The sequence below is a fragment of the Scatophagus argus genome, chromosome 10, assembly GCF_020382885.2.
Source record: "Scatophagus argus isolate fScaArg1 chromosome 10, fScaArg1.pri, whole genome shotgun sequence".
NCBI classification, from domain to species: Eukaryota; Metazoa; Chordata; class Actinopteri; family Scatophagidae; genus Scatophagus; species Scatophagus argus.
In genome coordinates this window covers 17,816,550-17,831,426 of record NC_058502.1, presented here as the reverse complement: position 1 = coordinate 17,831,426, position 14,877 = coordinate 17,816,550, and the positions used below count along the sequence as shown (strand labels likewise).

At 42.0% G+C, this 14,877-nt stretch overlaps 2 protein-coding genes across 4 annotated transcripts; one reads left to right on the top strand and one right to left on the bottom strand.

The window, feature by feature from the left end:
• The first annotated feature begins 316 nt into the window (after positions 1-316).
• Positions 317-6,863, top strand: csgalnact2 (chondroitin sulfate N-acetylgalactosaminyltransferase 2). Of its 2 annotated transcripts, none has more exons than XM_046402824.1 (8): positions 317-469; positions 2,515-3,365; positions 3,458-3,674; positions 3,806-3,907; positions 4,002-4,180; positions 4,289-4,383; positions 4,898-4,979; positions 5,081-6,863. In XM_046402824.1, the coding sequence occupies exons 2-8, from the start codon at positions 2,714-2,716 to the stop codon at positions 5,371-5,373; spliced, it is 1,620 nt and encodes a 539-aa protein (XP_046258780.1). In that variant the 5' UTR covers positions 317-469; positions 2,515-2,713; the 3' UTR covers positions 5,374-6,863. The 2 variants fall into 2 exon arrangements, with proteins under 2 accessions (XP_046258780.1, XP_046258781.1); XM_046402825.1 differs by lacking the exon at positions 317-469 and adding an exon at positions 2,148-2,323.
• On the bottom strand, positions 6,583-14,839 carry LOC124066444 (SEC23 interacting protein). Of its 2 annotated transcripts, none has more exons than XM_046402821.1 (18): positions 14,544-14,839; positions 13,344-13,852; positions 12,976-13,192; positions 12,686-12,879; positions 12,463-12,552; positions 12,256-12,376; positions 11,766-11,855; positions 11,537-11,678; positions 10,238-10,446; positions 10,038-10,135; positions 9,722-9,886; positions 9,484-9,579; positions 9,216-9,392; positions 8,968-9,123; positions 8,553-8,655; positions 7,784-7,966; positions 7,535-7,697; positions 6,583-7,272 (listed from the first exon to the last, which is right to left on the bottom strand). In XM_046402821.1, the coding sequence occupies exons 1-18, from the start codon at positions 14,674-14,676 to the stop codon at positions 7,191-7,193; spliced, it is 2,928 nt and encodes a 975-aa protein (XP_046258777.1). In that variant the 5' UTR covers positions 14,677-14,839; the 3' UTR covers positions 6,583-7,190. The 2 variants fall into 2 exon arrangements, with proteins under 2 accessions (XP_046258777.1, XP_046258778.1); XM_046402822.1 differs by having other exon boundaries at positions 12,976-13,189; positions 14,544-14,838.
• Positions 14,840-14,877: the final 38 nt, after the last annotated feature.

The window sequence follows — 14,877 nt, the reverse complement described above, 5'->3', positions numbered from 1 at the left end:
TAAACAAGTGATCGCTCTAGAGTGATAATTCAATTCAGAGTTGTCAGCTAGTGTGTAATTACAGATAAGGGTTTGGAAAAACAAACCTGAAGAGGAATTCAAAAAGGGACAGTTAATAATGTTGGGGCTTGTAAATTTTTATAGCAAGCATTTGAAACATGCTTTGGATTATCAAATTAAAACTATGTTGAATGTTCACAGTGCGTGCATTACTTGAGAATTATGTCATAGAATGTATGCGTACAATGATGATAATTAGGTATTATTATAAACAAGGAGTGCCAGCATGTTTAGTGACGACAGTCATTGGCAGAACTCTCATTGGTTAGTTGTTGGGCGGAAGTATACCCCAACCCACTCTTTTCTCTTTGCTCCGTGGCAAGTCGCTGCACAGGCTGCCTGCTGCTGTTGGTTTTACACCAAACCAACGGCTGTAAACACAGGCAGAAATGGACAAAGACGGGATTAGGTGAGTAGTTGGTTTTACACTATTATAACAGTTTAGCAGGCCCTCAACTATATATATATAAATTAACCTGAAAGCTTAGCGAAGCTCCTAACATCGCTAAGCTAGTTGCGGAACCATGTGAATATCCGGTTTAGATTTTCCAAAGTAAGTGTACACGATACACATGGTGTCGCAATCTCCAGACGGATAAAAGGTGCTGAATTTGTTCATCAACGTGCAGCACATTTGTTGGCTTTGCCATAGTAAATGTATGGCACAGTTTGAATGTCAGACTTCATTTAAAGTTCATTGCATAGACATATTTTAATAACTCACTCCAATGTTTGCTTAAATATTTAATTTCTCTAGTTTATTTTCTTACCGTTGAGTAAACTGACTGGAAGACTTGTACTGTAGGTTTCAGTCAGAAAGAAGACAGTGCCATGGTCAGTAGTCTGTTAGGCATTGTCTGCTATTTTTGTCAAAGTTATGATTAGCAGGAATTTTGTGGGGTTTTTCCTTTTGCATGTAAGGTTGGCCTTAAAAATCACAGTGCTTGCTGTTTAATTTCACAATTACAAATCAGAAATACCCTAAGTAATTCAGTATGAACACAAAATTCCACAGGTTCATTGAACTTCGCAATCTGTGAGCTGCAAACAAAAACAGTTTGACAGTTTGTGTGGCTATATTTATACAAACATGCATATCTTGCAAAGTATCACTTCCTTTCTGAAATTTTGGCTCTCCCACTATTCCAGTAAGCAGTTCTCAAAGTGATTTTGTAGGTTCTTTTTTTGGTTGATTAAAACTTTAAGAATTAATCAGCAAGGCAATTATTATTATGTTGTTGTTAGTTTATTAAGAATATACATTTGCTTTTTTGGCAAATTGACATTAAACTGCTGGGTTTCTGTGGTATTTCGTTAAACTCTAATTTTCAAGAGCCAAACAAAAAGTAGCATCTGCTAAGAAAACAGTGCTGTGTACTTAGGACATGACGAAGGATGACTTAAGAAGAAAAGTCTTCTCTTGTTGTTGAGGGACAAAGACATTGTTAAATAACTTAGAGCAGTAGTTTCAAGCAAACCCTGCTGGTTTTCATTATTGCTGTCTTGATACCGATTTACACCTCTGAGGCTCGGTGAAGAGTGAGTGTCAGAGTTGAAAAGCAGCATTTCTTTGCATGCTGGGGAATGATAAATAGACAGATAGATACTTTATTGATCCCGCAGGGAATTCAAGCATCCAGTAGCCCATTACAGCATTGTAGGTTAGTCAAAAGTAAGCAAACAAACAACAATGTGTGAACTTAAAGCAACAATTGTGTGTAGTCTGTGGTGGATAAGTTTATGTGTAACAGCTCCACAAGATTAGATACTGAGGATTTTCTGCCTCACATCAGTTTTAAATACCATCCAAAACACAGATAAAAGACTTCAGAGAAGCTGTCTGTGTGTGAAATCACTTTTGCCTAAAAGTGCCAAGACAATCGTGAAAACAACGTTGAGTACAGTAGTTGTTACATATATGTAATTAAAGCACGACACTCTCCCGAGAAGTTAGTTGAATAAAAGCATGCAGCATGAGAGCTATATATATATATACACACACATATGTACATACGTGTGTATCGTGCTCTTATTTTGGAAAAGAAGCCGGAAGTCGTGCCTTGGTAGCATGCTGGGGAACTCGCCCTCCAGTTTGCTCCTGTGCTGTTGTGTAGCTGAGAGCTAGCTTCCGAGTGTTAGCTCTCCAGGTGTAGCTAATTCTCTATTTCTTCAGGTTTAGATTGAATCTTTAAATGTAAAATCTTCGTAGAAATTGGACAGAAAGGTGTTTTATTCATTTACTGACTGAAATTGCTTCTGGCAGGTTGGTTTAATTACAAAGATTGCTTGAATGGGAACACAGTGTTGTATTATCAGATGTTATTGTCTGATTATCTACTGAGCCCCAGTGTTTTAATTTGAACAAGAACCATCTAATGAAAAGCACCTTTACAAATGGCTCCCTGTGCAGTTAAAGATGTTTTGTCATATTGTGGATTTCTGTATTATCCTTAGATGATCATCACATGGATTTACACAGGATCAATGTATGGAGACATTGATAGGTTGGAGCCAAGGAACAAGACCTTCAAAGTAAAATGTCAGAAACAGCCCTTCAAACATCCAAGATGATGTGCAGAAGCATATTATAAGGAATGTGACAAAATGGGAAAGGGAATGCAGACTTGCCAGTTATAGCTTGAATGTGAGCGCGATGCCCAGGCGGGGGTTGCCGCTCCACGGCCGGGTCCGCTGGCTCTTCCTGGGCCTCGTCTTGCTGCTGGTGCTGCTGTTGTTTGCATACCTGCTGGAGTGTACTCCTCCAGCAGATATCAGCCTGGTCCTGCCCGGCCTAGCAGGGGAGAACTATGGGAAGGAATATTATCAGGCCCTGCTGCAGGAACAGGAGGAGCGCCACCTAAACCGTGCCGCTAGTCTCAAGCGCCAGATTGCCCAGCTCAAGCAGGAGCTGCAGGAAATGAGTGAGAAACTAAAGCTCCTGCAGGACAAGAAGGAGCTCCCCGGTGTGCCGGGCCTGGTCGAGACTAAAGACCAAGAGCCAGGAGATCTGCTAGAGTATCTGCACTCTCAGATTGACAAGGCTGAGGTCAACACAGGGGCGCGCCTCCCCAGTGAGTATGCCCTGGTGCCCTTTGAGAGTTTCACCTCGTCCAAAGTGTACCAGCTGGAGATGGGGCTGACGCGACACCCAGAGGAGAAACCTGTCCGCAAAGACCGCAGGGATGAGCTGGTGGAGGTCATCGAGGCCGCATTGGACATCATCAACAATCCTGATGAGGAGGACGGTGTGGAGGAAGATGTGCCGATGCAGAGACAAACCTACACAGAGGGTCACTTTTTTGAAGGTAGGACCTGTACTTCCTGACAGCTGACTAATGATTAATGGCTTTGTGTTTTCTCAGTGTGGCATTGTTTCTCATATTCATTTATTTTTCAGGACAGTATAGGACAGAGCGAGACAAAGGGACACTTTATGAGCTCTTCTTTGCCAAAGAAGATTCCAGCAGCTTTCGCCATGTCACGCTCTTCAGGCCTTTTGGTCCCTTAATGAAAGTCAGAAGCACATCTGTAGAAACATCAGGAATGATTATTAACATCATTGTGCCGCTGGCGGGGAGAGTAGAGACATTCTCACAGTTCTTACACAACTTCAGGTGAGAGTGACAGAAGGCACTGTCTGCGGGACATGATCCAGCATGTTCCCATGTTGGTCGGGTTTTCATCACTCTTGTGCAATGAGGCACAAAATAAGTGTTCTTGTAATTATTTTGATACATATTTTTAGGGAGGTGTGCGTACAGCAGGACAAACGAGTACATCTCACGGTGGTTTATTTTGGGCGGGAAGGCCTACAGGAGGTGAAGTCATCTTTGGAAAAACTGTCAAGGTCTGTCCAGTCACTGAGAAAGTGCTTTTGAAATGCTGGTTCTGTAAGCAATATGTCTTGTGAATTTAAATCTGCTGCATTTGTTGCTTTTCAGGGAGGAGAGCTTCTCTAATTACACGCTGATCCCAGTGGACGAGGAGTTTTCACGAGGCCGAGGTCTGGATATCGGAGCCCACGCTTGGAAGAAGGGCAACGTCTTAATGTTTTTTTGTGACGTCGACATTCATTTTACTCTGGACTTTCTGAACACTTGTCGCCTCCATGCCGCTCCAAGTAGGTTTTTACATGTTATTGTTCAGATTCCCAGTATTAACAGCCTTTTGAGGTTTTGTTTAGAGTGTCATAAATATACTCAGTTGTACTTGACAATTTGTTTTGTAGATAAAAGAGTCTTCTATCCAGTGGTGTTCAGTCTGTACAATCCTGCCATAGTTTATGGAAATTTGGAGCTGGCTCCACCCATTGAACACCAGCTGGTAAGGACCAATTGTTCACATATAGCTCGACATAGTTTTAGTTGGAAGATTATTATGTTCCAAACATCTTGTAAGACATCAAAAACATCCGTTTGGAATAACTTGTTTTTTTGTTTGTGTCTAATAAGGATTTTTTTCCACAAAAAAGTTTAACTAGTTGTTCATAATCTTAAAATCACATTCACTACTTTTCCACACATTGAAAAATCCTTAATCTGTGAAAATGCAAATGTGGTTAGTTAAACTACTGGATACAAGATGATGTGATGTCACAAAGTCATTTTCACATCTTGAACTCAGATTTAAGGTAAACGCAGGGAAACCTTCTCCCTCTCAGCACATGAAAATTGTTCTCTAATGTCAACCTAACACATCATTCTGCACAGTGAAGCTCAAATACCCAAGTGAAGTGGACAATAAGCTTGTTTTGAGTGGAGGGAGACTTTATAAATGGTTCCATGTCATTGAACTTTAATTCCGGTTCAATATGTGGTGATCCTTTCTTTCCAAATAGATTCACAAAAAAGATACTGGATTCTGGAGAGATTTTGGCTTTGGGATGACATGTCAGTATCGGTCCGATTTCCTAAATATTGGTAAGTACTTCATTACTTACTTCATGTAATTAATGTTCAGTATCAGCATAAACAGCTGATTCCGTTGGATGACAACATTCAAACTGATTTTATCCGTCCAGGTGGGTTTGATCTTGAAGTCAAAGGCTGGGGCGTGGAAGACGTCCACTTGTACAGGAAGTATCTTCGGAGCGACCTGATAGTGACTCGAACGCCAGTTTCCAGTCTTTTCCACCTGTGGCATGAGAAGCAGTGTGCAGATGAGCTGACGCCGGAGCAGTACCGCATGTGCATCCAGTCCAAAGCCATGAACGAGGCCTCCCACTCTCACCTGGGCATGCTGGTTTTCCGCGAGGAGATTGAGACTCACCTACGCAAGCAGGCCTTCAAGACTCAGAGCAAATCAGACGACTGAGCGAGCCTCTACTTACTCAACGTCATTCCAACAACTGTGAGGTGCTGCCTTTATTACACACCACAGGAAAGACTTGTTTACATGGATTCTTCTGCATTTCACCGCACAGCTGTAGACAAATGAATGTACAAAAATGAACGTTGATCAATGTGAAGCTTCACGACATGGTACAGCGAGTCTTATTGAAGAGCTACAGCAGTATCAAACATGAATTGATGATCAAATTTATAATACTCAACCAGCTGAACATGTAAAACAAGTAATGTATCTCTTGGACTTAGGCTGACATTGTGTTCTCCGCATTGAAATCAGTTCAGTGAGCATGTTTTATCTGAGGACACAAAGCTTGTCATTAAGCCATCTACTCGCTTCAAACACAGCACCTGACAGTTTCTTCACCACGTTCACCTTCTCTGCTGCTGAATGTGACCATTTCTGCATTCCAAAATTGTATCAGACCAAGATCAAATACAACCAGCTGTCATTATATAGGGTCGCATTTCACTAGAAAATAAGCACGTCACAGAAGTGTGAAAGGTAAAGCTGCAGAACTGTTTATTTACTGGTGACAAAAGGAAAAATAACAAGTTGCACTTTCTTAAAATGCAGGTTGGCTCCACAAGAGCAAGTTTTTATCTGCAAGTGGAGGATCAAATCAATTTACATTCTTTTATCTTCTCCAGTATATTGGCAGTTGCGTTTGGAGACATACTGTTCTGTTAATATTGTATTTTTAGGTTGTTTCAGGTTGATAGTGTGGTTGAAAAAGGGACCTTTTGTGTGTTATGTCACCATCGTTTTTAGCTGGTGGCATCTTGATTAAATAGTGACAGAGCCAGGAGCAAAGATGTGCTTACAGCATGCAGTGCTTTGATATCAGGTCTGTGCGGACCAGTATTATTGTTTAAATGAGAAGGTTATCATTTATGCCCAGTGAGAATCACTCACAGCACTATGATTTCTAATTGAGCTTGGTCTGAATGTTACATCCTCTCTTGTAAATACATTTCAAATATTTTGTTGTTTCATACATGTAAGTTGGATTCTTCTGTCATACGTGCCTACATGCTAAAAGTGATATGAAGTGTTGAAGAGATCGTTTTGAAGATGTTTCATCAGCTTTAGTCCTGAGAGTTTCATTGTCTCATAATGAGAGGATGTCGCAGAGGTCAGAGGCGTAATGTTAGTGAGCACAGCTGTTCAAATCTGTAGAGCAGAGCAAGAAGTGCTTTATTTTTCTCACAATCAAAGCAGGTTATTCTTGCATCTCATATTGTACAGTTTTTTTTTTTTAATTTTTAATTAATGTTTTTGCAAATATTACAGCTTTTTTAGTGGATAGTCTTGAAGTCTCCTCATCCTGTAGGAGAAATGTTACACGTCTTCCTGTCAGCAGTACATAACACTTCAAATAGAAAGCACCTGTGCAAGGAAATGATTTATTTGGAATTTTTGATCATGAAATAAAAACTTACAGAAGGCTGCATTAACTGCTGCTATATCGTTTCTGTTGTCATCATTTGATTTGATGACACACATTTTCAGTAAACTTCAGCATTTCTATAATTTATATACTATAAAAATGTAATATCAAACATTTCATCAAGTGTCTGAATCTACGAGTTCATTTGTATGCTTCTTAATTTAAGACAAATGGCATAATACAGTTGTATTATTCATCTGCATACAATGAACTACATGAATAGAAAATAAAAGAGGAAAAAAAAGCACAATGGGAATCAAGGAGAATTGACATGAAATGAACCCAATAGGAACGTTTCAGACAGGCTTATTTTCATCTCGGATACTTCATTGGATTAATGTGCTATCTGCTCTGGGTGGATCCCCATGGACTTGTAGATCTCTTTGAGAAGAAGCAGAGCTGTGTCTTCAGATTCCCTACAAAACAATAGAAATGTTAGTATGAAGGCTGTAACCTGATAACACGTCACTTTTCATGGACGACATTTTGATTAAAATGAATGATAGTATTTAGTCACTTCGGCCTCTGGGTCCTACAGATACATAGTTTACTATAACGTAAGACCAGGAAAAGCAGCAAATTAATACACTTCAGGGACCGGAACCATGAAAATTTTTTACATTTGTTGATGTGAATGTGCTGTGGTAAAAAGCCTAAAAGAAGTGACGTTCTCCCTACCAGTAGCACAGGTGACTCTGCAGGGCAAACAGGTACTCGTTGAAACTCTCGATGGGCTTCTCCTGCAGGACATAGTCGATGCGGTTCCCTCCATTCAGCATCCCCATCTTCACTTGAGGCTCCTCTTCTTTTTGTGGCTCAGGGCTCTCTGTGATCTTATGCTCTGTGGCAAAACAGAATAGAGTTATAAATCTCACTTAATACAGAAATGACTGGACTGAAGGGTCGGAGGAAGTCAGAGGAACGCACCCTCCTGCGCCTGCTTCTCCTGCTCTTCGATCTGATTGGCTACGATGGCCAGCTCAGCCTGAAGCTGGGCTGACGCGGTGTGAGCGCGAGCAAAGTCGTTCAGCGTCTGCCAGGCGCTCTTCAGGGAGCTGATAAAACCATGTTTCAGGTCAGAGCCCATCCTGGTCAGACTCTCCTTCAGCTCTGAAACACAAAGGAATCCATTAGAAATTCATCTGTGTGAAAAAGCTTTTCATGTGTAATTGCTAAGGGTTTTTTTTTTTTTAAGTTAGAACCAAAACCAATTTGTGCCATTCTAACATATGTGCATATGCAGAGAAATCTAAATCTAATCATATTGATGAACAAGTTACCAGACATCTACTTCTCTTCAGAATGACAAAAAACCCACTGAGGAAAAACAGCCAACAGGAGAAACTTCATTTTGAACTTCAGCTTACATATTTCTGTAAGTGCAAAAGAAATCACTTAAGTCTGTTTTGCCATTTTTATTACACCACAGCAAGTTCAATGTAAGAATAGAGTCTTTGTATTTTGTCACAAACTAGGACACCCCGCCCTTTAGAGGCCGAGAAGCCTAAGCCGAGGACACAACGTGCACAGACACTAAACAACAACCCACTTTAGGCTCTTATGAACACGTGGACCTGTGGCAGCATTCAGTATTGACTAATGGCACACTTTGGTTTTACTTGCAGCTTTATCACTAATCAAAAAGACAACAGTGGTTTAGTTATGTCTGGTGATGCAAGAAATTAATGAGTCTCACCGAGATGAAGCCTCTTCCTCCCTTTGTGATGTGGGATCAAAACAGGCTTCAGTTCCAAGTCTGGTAATATCATGGGCTCAATCCTGTATGCCACTGGGTCCAACTGGAAGAAAAGTGATCACTGATGAAGCCATCAGAGTAACTCATGTAGGCATGTAGGGTTAACACTATGTTTATGTGACAATATGAAATATATGGTCAATTAATGCTGAAAAAGACAATTCAAGACAGAGAGCTAACTGATTAAAAAGGCCTTTGCATACTGCAGTACAGTACACACTTGCTGTCAAACAGTGAAAATGTGCTAAAAGCCAACTTGGCAGATAACCTTTGAGCATCTATGAGATTTTTTTTTTCCTTGCTTTTCTTTTCTTTTTTTTTTCTTCAGGATGTGCATGTTGGAAGAGCTGCATACCGGATGATAAATATTGAAGAATCCCTTGCATGTAGGAAGCTGGTACGTCTCTTCGATCTTTTCCAGTCCTCGTACTGTTAGGAACATGCCGATTGGAGAACCCAAGGCAAAGAAATTTACAGGCTCAAAGTCCAGAGTGTGGTAGATGACCGACACCTGCAGGGCAAAACATTCATAAAGCAGACAAGTCAAATTCAGAATCAGCTTTAACAGCTTTAACAGCTTTAACGTCCCTTAGTCACATTTACCTGTCCAGTGCCGACTTCAAAGTAATTGTAGTCGACATGGATGGAGGAAACAGTGCTGCCCACTGGAGGCTTTTTCACAGAGGAATCAGGGAGAGCTTCAGCAGCTGGTGGAGGCCCAACCACCTGACTGACTTCTTTTGGTTCGGCTTTCTTCTCCTGCGCTGTCTGACGGGCAGCCTGCGTACATGAAAGCAAGACAAAGAGCAATTATCACCACGGTCCGTTTTCAAGCCTACTCAAGGTACTCGAGAGACACACACACACACACCTGCTTATTCACTCTGTCTTTCACAAACTTGGTGATCTTTTTCCTGGGACCCAGTGGGATTCCCATCTCTTTCAGGTCCTCGATTGTGCACATAAGCTGAAAGAACATTAGACAGGGACAAAGTAAAGCAGCAGCCATTATCTGATAAAAATTATATGAGGAAAATAACATCAAAAGCCTGAGCCGTTGCACTTGCTAATTTCAGGAAACACTTTTGATTTAACAATAATATTCTTACAAAAGATTCTATGTCAATCTTCTCCTCATCAAAGGTACTCTTGTACTCAGACAGGCCCAGATGTTCCAGCACAGCAGTAAGATCCTCAAACTCCTCCCCATCTTCACTGGGCTCCTCTTCCACAGCTGGAGGAGCTCCATTCCCTTGTGTAATGGGGGCTGTCACCTGATGTGAGAGGCAGAATTTACAGTTATGTTTTTGAAATGATCCAACATGCACACCTGTGTATAAGAGAGTTCTTCCCAACGGTTCAGCAGGGAAATACATAATGTCTTCTGGTGTATGTTTAATTCAGTTCAGTTAACTGGTGTATGACCTGTTTGGTGTCTCCATTAGCAGTGGGTATGATGGGCATGGATGGTGCAGGAGAGCCATTCTTCTGATTTGACAACAGGTCAAAGAGAATCAGGGAACCTGCAAGCACATGGGAGAAACAGCCCCTAGGTGAAAAAAACAAAAAAAACCAGAAGGACTAACAAAGTCAGTGATGCAGCAGTTCATCAGCTGGTTTTTCACCTAAGCTGTGTCCGCAGACGGATGCGCCTCCTCTGTAGTCTGGGTTCCTCTTCATGAACAGGTCATAAAGCCTGTTTATCTCTTGGGCAACTGTGTCCATGATGGTCTGGCAGTAAGTTGGACTGTTGTAGAAAAGCACATCTAACAAAGTCTCATTTGTAAAGTGACGTAAACGTCCAGTACTTGGCAGGGTGATTTTCTTTATCCTCCTACAAACAGAGATGAGAAATAAGTCAGTGAGTGATATTCTATATTGTTCTTAATGTTAACAACTCTCAAAAATAGAAAAGAGCAAAACTAACAATGTATCTATTGCTGTGTTCAGTTTGTACTCGTGAGTCGTTTTCTGACTTCAGAAGCCGAAAGTGACAAATCAAACGGCACCCGAAGTCAGGATTCCAACTCGTCAACTTGGGTGTCCTCAGAGGACACTGAGTTTGCAAACCAAGATGGCTGCCCAGAGCGCTGGCATATAGCTATGGTCTGGCTTGGCGTGAAATTTTTACGTAATGTGTTGTTTATCAACTGGTGCTGCTTGTAACCAACGTTGATGTTGTTATAACAACAATGGCTGAATAACGTTACAAACGAGCTGTCTCGTGTTGTGGCAAATAGAACGCATCCAATTCAGTTTTTAAGGGATGTGATGTCACTCTGAGTCCAGAGTTACAACTTACGAGTATAAATCAAACACAGCATATCTTCTAACATGCTGTCTGTGTGGCTTAAGTCTATAAGTATTACTCCTCTGTGTCACGCAGCACCATTACTGTCCAAAAACTATTAAAAACATCTAAATGAGCCACACTGTGATACTGGTCGATATGTTTCTTCAGTACCATGAACACACGCAGTAGATTATTTGAAGTCAACGACATTACCCTTCAGCTTGAAACAGTCACAAGAATTCCAAGTTTGTATTAATCTGCAGCTGAAAACCTTCCCCAATAAATGCACTAGTTCCTATGGTTTGAGTTAACACTGGCTAAAGACTACAGCAGTCAGCTGTTTTAATCTTTTTTAAAAAACTGAAACTGTATTTTTGATCCCTATATTTAAGGTTTTACTAAGCTTACTAAGTTTTTATTAAGCTTAGTCTTAATGGATCCACTGATATGTCCACATACAGTGATTGTGACGGAGCAATTCCACATATTTGATATTATGAGTTTGGAATCATTTAATTTAACGAACAGTCCCACAGATTTTTATTACAGTCTAAACATAAAACTCCCTTTTGTTTCAGGACTAATGACGAACCAAAACTTCCACAGTCAGCGTGCACCTGCTTCTCCTCACCTGTCGACTCCTGTAGCATCTCCATGCAGAGCCGTGTGCCACTGGACAGGAAGAAACTCCACCCTGCTGATGGCGTGCTCGTCCACTGATTTCTTAAAGTGACTGTGCAGCAGCTTCAGTGACACACTGCGGAAGTCGTCCACTGAGAGCACAAGAATTTGTAGAGTTTATTTCAGAAATCTTCTCACCATGTAGGATGCACCAACCAATGTGACTGAGCGGTACTCACCGCACTCGATCATGCTCCTAAACCTCAGGTCACACACTGGACCGATTCCATGAACCATGAACACAAGATGATCTACCTTGGGAAGCTCACCTGGAAAAGGTGCACAGGAATTTATTTTACTCACTGATCTACACAGTCAGCTGTTGCCTACAGTATTCTTTACATCTCGACATGCACCTTGAATCTTTCAAATGATAATTAAGCTGCATTACATTTACGAGCAGATATTAAAAGCATCTTACAGCTATATCTGACTTATTAATTAATAAATATCCTTCATAAAACAGACTATGATGGCTGCCATTTCCTCTGAGGTCTTTTAAAATAAAATACTCATCTCAATTTATAGTGCCCTAAAATTACTCTGGATCAATGAGCTTAAAGTTTATTTCCATTTACTAAAAAGCCACGCCCAGTTTTATGTTGTTCACCCCCACACACGCGCCTACACTTAGATTAAATGAACTTGTGTACAGAGGGAATTGACTACCATCAGGCACTTCATCATGGTCATCATCAATCCCTCTCTTGACCACTCTGGGCCTGGTTTGCCCGTCCTGAGTTGTGCCCCACTCATCTGGCATGGAGGAGGGCTGAAACTGCACGATCACCTACAGAGGAAAACAGAACGCACTCCATCAAACTAACAGGATTAATCATCACAAGCCCACTCCACACTAATCAGACAAGTGTTTACCTTTGGATTGTGCATGACAATGGTCTCCCCTGATGGGAACTCCAGTCTGCGGTGCCACTGATTGGTAGACACGGCTTTCTTATATTCTGCCTGAAGTAAAAGAGACAAGCATATACAGTGTACTTCAGAGTCAGTGCTGAGCAGTTTTGCAGAATAGCGTTATCTGACTGGACAAAACAATGCAACACATCTGTGTCTGGTCAAATGTCATAGTGACACAAACCTCCAGCTTGTCACTAAACTCCTCAGAATAAGGAATAAAGCGACTATCGGTATCCCCTTTGTAGAACCAGGAGCAGCGCCGGACCTCTGCGGGCTCTTCCTCCCAGTAGACTGCTGTCCGTATGCGGTCATAGAGCTGCACGTCGTAACGCCCTCCATCTGTACGCACGATCACGTTTTCTGGGTCTGGTTGAACTGAGAGAACGAAAATCCCAAAGAGCAGATCACAATTCCAGTGCGTTCTGAAATTTCTCAATAAAGACATTCACAACGTGGAATGTGTGGTCGTACCTGAGTTATAGGTCTCCTCCAGCTGAAGAGAGTCAATGAAACTGAAAGGAAGCCAGACACTCTTTGTTTCTACTTGCTTGCAGTAGAACCAGTGATGCTGAATAGGCTCATAGACATTGTAGTTGTATGGCATCATGGGACCAGCAGGAACTATCGCTCCAGCAGTGCTGGCTGGAGGCGGAGGTGCTTGAATCTGTGTGGGAGGAGGAGGAGGAGGCTAAAGAAAGAAAGAAAGAAAGAAAATCTGATTATAAATTCCTCTTCATTACTGATGACTGCACTTGAGGCATGTGGCCGGTCCTATTAACAGACACTTAATGTATCTGACAAACAAATCCAACACATTCACTGATGAGCTTATTTTCTACCTTTGTGAATGTGGGTCCTGACAGCGGGAACGTCTGTGGCGGAGAGCTGAGAGTGTATGGGTTCTGCTGAGGTGTGTGTGTTGGCGGCAGGATCTCTGGAGCTGGAATATACGGACTGGCTCTGCTGCTGGTGGGGGTGTGTCGGTACGGGTTATGACTCTGCGGCTGCATCTGGGGAGGTGGTGGCGTCATTGTGGTGGGGGGAGGAGTGTGACGCCCCATGGGGCTCTGGTAAACTGCACTGCCAAACGCCAGAGGAGCAGGGTTCATTTGTGAGCCTGGAGGCGGCACAGGAGCCATGCTGACGCTGCTGGGAGCAGAAACCGGGCCTGCTGTTGACGGGGCTGCTGACAGGGCCGGCGGTGGGCATGGCGACTGGCCGATGGATGCGAACGGGTCACTGCTGGTTACAGGGCTGGAGAAATAGTTGAATGTAGAGGGTGATGGTCCACCAGTCCCGCTGATCTGACCTAGAAAGCTGTCTTCTTCTCCAACATCAGTAGAGTCATCTAATAAATCAAGAGTACAACAACATTTAACACATTTAAACACAACACAGAAAGAGGGCATGCATATATAGTATTAGGGCTGCAGCAAAGGTTTAGCCTATGAAATGTGAGAAAATGCAAAAAAAAAGAGGAAAAATACGTATACAAATTTCCCAGAGCCTAATGTGACATCTTCAAATGTCCTGCATTCCCTGACCAGATGTCTAAAACCCAAATATATTCAAATGATATGATAATATGATGACAATGATATACCAAAGAAATCAAGGCATCCTCACGTTTGAGAAACCCAAACCAGTTATTCCTCGAGAGGTTAATGGATCAACTATAATAATCAATCATCAGCTTTTCTGTCAACTAACTGATAAAAAGATTTTAACACAAGGCACTTTGACTCGCCAGCTCAGACGGAAGGAAATATCCGATTTTAAGACTTTACAAAAAATGTTTTGATGAGTCTCTCTCAAGTGCCCATGATGTAATAGCACACCAAACGCGTTAGTCTGATGAAAACGTGTCAGTCAATTAGGCTAACCTGTCTGGCTGTCAACCCACACACACCTTTTCTTTCTGTTTCATTCACACTAAGAAACAGCTGACAGCAGTACAGGAACCTTGTTAGCTAGCTAGCTTAGCCTGCTGAGGACACAGCTAATGTTTAGGCACTTTTACAGCCTGTATTTCATCTCACCTCCTGACAACACCGCCGGACCAGTGGCCTGACTCACAGGCATAAATGGCAAATTGAAATTAAACTCCGGAGCGCCGCTGAAAAGTAAATTAGCACTGGTGTTGGGAACATTATTATTTTTTCTATCTGCCATTTTCCCCAGAATTACACGTAGCCACTACCGGAGCAGACAGGCAGTACACGCTCAGTTCTGCAAACAGCTTTTCACTCCCCCTCACAGATTTTACTGATCTCCAAACCATCGACAGCGTCTGCACAAACGGCGATACGGCACGCACGTTGTTTGTAAATCTGCTCAAACCACGCAGGTCAACTTGATTCGTTCGTTGGTTGT

Excerpts from the sequence above, each read along its gene's own strand:
- LOC124066444 (XM_046402821.1), bottom strand. The coding sequence starts at position 14,676 with ATGGCAGATAGAAAAAATAATAATGTTCCCAACACCAGTGCTAATTTA. Across the intron at positions 12,880-12,975 it reads GGAGGAGACCTATAACTCAG|TTCAACCAGACCCAGAAAAC; the intron begins GTACGACCACAC and ends TCGTTCTCTCAG. Across the intron at positions 9,393-9,483 it reads AAGACAGAGTGAATAAGCAG|GCTGCCCGTCAGACAGCGCA; the intron begins GTGTGTGTGTGT and ends TCATGTACGCAG.
- csgalnact2 (XM_046402824.1), top strand. The coding sequence starts at position 2,714 with ATGCCCAGGCGGGGGTTGCCGCTCCACGGCCGGGTCCGCTGGCTCTTC. Across the intron at positions 3,366-3,457 it reads AGAGGGTCACTTTTTTGAAG|GACAGTATAGGACAGAGCGA; the intron begins GTAGGACCTGTA and ends TTTATTTTTCAG. Across the intron at positions 4,980-5,080 it reads GTCCGATTTCCTAAATATTG|GTGGGTTTGATCTTGAAGTC; the intron begins GTAAGTACTTCA and ends TTATCCGTCCAG.